The 4,937-nt window shown below is 52.2% G+C and overlaps 1 protein-coding gene across 1 annotated transcript in view; it reads left to right on the forward strand.

The window, feature by feature from the left end:
• FGF11 (fibroblast growth factor 11) overlaps positions 1-4,053 on the forward strand; it is a 13,123-nt gene extending 9,070 nt beyond the window's left edge. Inside the window, exons 4-5 of the mRNA XM_015420313.1 lie at positions 2,420-2,618; positions 3,852-4,053. Of these exons, the coding sequence (XP_015275799.1) occupies positions 2,420-2,618; positions 3,852-3,973 (321 nt within the window). The 3' untranslated portion in view covers positions 3,974-4,053. The remainder of the gene's footprint in view (positions 1-2,419; positions 2,619-3,851) is intronic.
• The last annotated feature ends 884 nt before the right edge of the window (positions 4,054-4,937 follow it).

Consider the following 4,937-nt stretch of genomic DNA (forward strand, 5'->3'; position numbering starts at 1 on the left):
GGTGAGAGGGCCCCCCCCCCCCCCCAGTTCCCAGCCCGTTTCAGAACCACCTGCCTGGAATCGGGCATAGTGCAGTGCCACCTTGTGGCGTGCACCTCTTACTGCACCCCAAATGTTGGGGGGGGGGAAGAGTGGGGTTCCAATGTGGGGCCAGGCGCTGGCCCATAGCTAACATGGGGCCCATGGGGCCCGCCCCCCTAGTGTTTCTTCTGGGCCCCCTCCCTCCTGGGCTGCCCCCAAAGTGCTCCAACTTACCACCTGCACTGTACTTCCATTTAATTAGCTGGTGGGCCCCACGAGGCCCCCTCCCAAAGAATTCCCTAGCTACGGGGCTGGGCCAGGGTCTCCTTTCGTACGCAGTTTTGCCTATCGAATCTCAAGCCTAGGGAGAGAGAAGGGCTTAGAATGACAACTGACTTCGAGAATGGGTTAAACATCTGGATACACTCATACTTCTTTACACGACGATGGATTAAAATGTGGAATTCTGTGCCCGAGGATGTCGTGATGGCCACAGGCAAAGAGGAGTAGACAGATTCAGGGAGGAGAGGTCCATCAGTGGCTACTAGCCAGGGTGACTACAGGGAACCTCCACATCCAGAGGCAGTCAGTCGCTGAATCCCAGAGCCAGGAGGCAACGTCAGGGGAAGGACTCCCCCTGCCCTGCTGCTGGCCCTCCGGAGGAACTGGTTGGCCACTGTGGGAGATGGGAGGCTGGACTGGAGGGACCCTCCCTGGTCTGATCCAGCAGGACTCTTCTGGTGTCCTTATCAGGGGAAGGCCTAGGCCTCTCTGCCCTGTTGTTGGCTCTCCAGAGGGACTGGCTGGCCCCTGTGTGAGACGGGAGGGTGGATTTAGAGGGACCCTCCCTGGTCTGACCCAGCTGGGCTCTTCGGAGGTTCTGGTCAGGGGGAGGCCTAGGCCCCTCGACCCTGCTGTTGGCCCTCCAGAGGGACTGGCTGGCCCCTGTGTGAGACGGGAAGCTGGACTGGAGGGACCCTCCCTGGTCTGATCCGGCAGGGCTCTTCTGAGGTTCCTTATCAGGGGAAGGCCTCGGCCTCTCTGCCCTGTTGCTGGCCCTCCAGGGGGACTGGCTGGCCCCTGTGTGAGACGGGAAGCTGGACTGGAGGGACCCTCCCTGGTCGGATCCAGCAGGGCTCTTCGGATGTTATGTTCTCTCTGATTCTTCAGCATTTCCTCCCTCTCTCTTCTGCACTTCCATTTGTTTTTGCTGTTGCTGTATGTTGCTGTCAAATTACAGGTGAGTTTTGGCCACCCGGTGGAGTGTTCAAGGCAAGAGAGGAGCCGCGGTGGTGGTTTGCCATTGCAGGCTTCCGCGTAGAGACCCTAGACTTCCTGGGTGGCCTCCCATTCAAATGCTGGCCAGGGCCACCCCTGCTTAGGTTATGAGATCCGACAGGTCAAGGCAGGTTCTTATACACAACATGCGTCCTGGGCCACAGTGGCTCAGAGGTTGCTGAACTGCAGACCGGAAGGTCTGTAGTTCGGCAGTTCAGGACCCGAGTGCCGCGTGACGGAGTGAGCTCCCGTCTCTGGCCCCAGCTCCTGCCAGCCTAGCAGTTGGAAAGCAAGAAATTGCAGGTAGATAAATAGGTACCGCTTCGGTGGGAAGGGAACGGCGCTCCGTGCGCCTCGGCGTTTAGTCATGCCAGCTGCATGACCACAGAAATGTCTTCGGACAGCGCTGGCTCTTCGGTTTGGAAACGGAGATGAGCACTGCCCCGTAGAGTCGGATTCGACTGGCTTTCGAGCAAGGGAAACCTTTACCTAAAAATGCATCCTGCTTTACAGACTAAGGAAAGACCCCACTACCTGCCCCCCCGCTATATCTCCCACTGAGGAAAACGTACAGCCTGCCTGTGTCTCCTGATGGGGCAGATCGCAGCCCCCGGGGGGCGTTTGAGATGGACAGGATAGCATAGAGGGAGGATTAGATCCCGCACCTCTACCCTGCGGCCCCAGTCCAAATTGGAGAGCCCCTCCCCCTTCAAAAAAGCTGTCTGCGAGTAGTGTTCCCTCTAAGCTGAGTGAGTGTGAGCTAGCTCAGTTTTTCAGCCTCCGGCTCACACATTTTTGCCTTAGCTCGGGAAGGATGGGGCTCCAGAGCAAACTAAGTTATGCAGCAGCGAAATCGCCCGCTCACAACTTTAATGACAGGAGCTCACAAAGTAGGATTTTTGCTCACAAGACTCCACAGCTTAGAGGGAGCATTGTTTCAGAGATGCATCTGGAGTTCTGCTGGTGTCTCTTCCTTGCCTCCCCTCCCCCTGCATGCCCCATGAAACCCACCTTTTGCAGTTCTGGAACGGGGGACTCTAGGGGCACGGTCAAGCCTCAGATCTGCTGCATTAAGGCCAGGGGGAGGTTAACCCCCTTCTCTTCCCTCACCCCACTCCAGGCTCACTTCACCGCTGAGTGCCGTTTCAAGGAGTGTGTCTTTGAAAACTATTATGTGATGTATTCTTCCACCCTGTACCGGCAGCGGGAATCAGGACGGTCATGGTATTTGGGCATCAACAAAGACGGGCAGGTGATGAAGGGAAACCGAGTCAAGAAGACCAAAGCCGCCGCCCACTTCCTCCCCAAACTGCTGGAAGGTGAGCATCGGGGAAGTCTCTTGGGCCCTGGTCCCCGGGATTCAAAGTGTACCCCCCCTGCACAGTTCCTCATGTGCAGGTGCTCTCTGGCGGAGCCATTGTTCTGCAAGCAGCCTCTTGCACAGCTCATGTTGCCTTTCTCCTGGCCCTTCTTAACACGGTCGTGTGTACTCTTACACGGCAACTCTCGTGTGTTATACAAATAGATTCCCAGTCAAAAAAAAGAAGTCAAAATGAGGAGGAAGGTTCATAGTGTTTGTTCCCTCTAAGCTGTGGAGTCTTGTGAGCAAAAATTCTACTTTGTGAGCGACTGGCATGAAAGTTGTGAGTGAGCCATTTGGCTACTGCATAAATTAGTTTGCTCTGGAGCCCCATCCTTCCTGAGCTAAGGCAAAAATGTCTGAGCCGGGGCTAAAAAAACTGTGAGCTGGCTCACACTAACTCAGCTTAGAGGGAACACTATCAAGACACCTGAAAACAGTTAGGCCAAAACAGCCTTTCAAAAATTGACTGCTTTCTGAACACAGTCAGGAAGTACATGAAATTTTACACTTGAAATGACATAGTCATGAAGATAACATTCAAAAAGCATATTTGGTTACAGAGGACAGTGCATCATTTGAGTAATGGTCCACTCATTGGTCAAATATAGAGGAAGGCGTGCCTACGTGATACCTTAAAATGTTTTATTTGACCTAACCTGAATAGTATTAGCCAAGGATTCTTCATACCCAAACAAAGGTGTTTTTCTCTGATATGAAGCTAAAATCTCTATTTTGACCCAGACACTGAAAAGTTGTACCCTAAACAACTAAAAAAGCATGAACTCTATACTTCTCTTCCATACCAAAAGAATTTTGTTTTCTTGTCTGATACCATCAGGTAGAAAAATGCTCTAACCTACAAGGGAAAGGCCTATTATTTCATCACATCCTAATAAAATCTTACTTATGAGAACAATCTAGAAAACCAGAGAAATATGAATCATCTGAACGAAAAATCCTTATATTATCATTCATACTACATGTGCGACGGCTCCTGCCCTGTTTTCACACTGGCCTTCTGGAAAATGTGGGAGACCCAGGAAACATCATTTCTGTGCAGTTAACACAAGATGGTGTCCTGGTTGGATTGGGCCCGTAGGCTAGGATTGCCACTGGGGGGGGGGTTTTAGGGCCCCCGATCCCTGTCCCGTTCTCATTTCCTCCTCTTCCTTCTTTCCTTCCTGCACAGTGGCTTTGTATCGTGAGCCGTCGCTGCACAACGTCGTTGAGTCAGTCCTGTCCAAGAAAGCAGAGGAGGAAGATACGGCTGCTCCCCCCATCAAAGAGATATCCAAGGCTGAAGCCACGTAGCCCTGAGGATGGGGGGTGCGTCCTCTTCCTCCGCCCCCCCTCCTCTCCTCTCGTGTGCATCCCAGGCACACACACCCCCCCACCAAAAAAAAAAGCCAGCCACTGTCTGAACAAATCCCGTCACATTTCCTCTTTTATTTCTCAGGATGTGCCCCCCCCTCCCCAACTTTTCTCTCTTGCGTGCAACTACTGGGACTTTTAAGACACTCTGCCAGGATGGGAAGGATCACAGACTACAGACTTTTCTTCTCTGTGGATGAGAAGAAACGACAGAAAGAGAGAGTCTTCCATTTCAAGCCATAGGTGCAATATGGCCTCCAGCCTCCAGGGGGCAGCAGCCTCGTGATGCTGTGCAGGGACAGCAGATGCCTCTGTCATCCAAACTGTGATAAATCCACTGCAGGCTTTCTGGCCAGTGTAAGGCAGAAGTTGTTGCATCTGTCAGGGATAACATAGCAAAACGATCTATTCCGTCTTCCATGCAAGCCAATCGTTGCAATACGGTGCTTCCCTTCTGATGACTCAAGTTCTAATTCCACTCCAGGAGAAAGCAGGCTGGGAAGAGGAAAAGGTGCGGGAAGCAACATCCTGTATCTCCTTCCACAGGGGGGGAAAGAACTTCCATTTCACAACTGATTTTTTAAAAGTAACCTGCTATTCTGTTTTCAGTCACTAGGTGGTGACATTGTCCTGTTGGGGATTTGCACGAGAGGAAAAAAGATTTAGTCGCTGACTTTTTTTGATCTGTGGACAGCGGCAGCAGTTAACGGTATGAGACTCCTTGGGGAAAGGGGCAACAGACCCAGTATTGGTTTTACTAGCTCAGGCATCGGAGGTTGTCCTCTCCTCTTGGTCATCTCAGGACCCGAAGGGAGGGTATGGCCTTCCCAAAACTGTAATCACTTAATGTTCTGGTGGAGCAATTTTTAAAACTGGAATCTTTTTTCCTTCACCCATGGGATGT

The sequence above is a fragment of the Gekko japonicus genome, unplaced genomic scaffold, assembly GCF_001447785.1.
Source record: "Gekko japonicus isolate JY-2015 unplaced genomic scaffold, Gekko_japonicus_V1.1 scaffold336, whole genome shotgun sequence".
NCBI classification, from domain to species: domain Eukaryota; kingdom Metazoa; phylum Chordata; class Lepidosauria; order Squamata; family Gekkonidae; genus Gekko; species Gekko japonicus.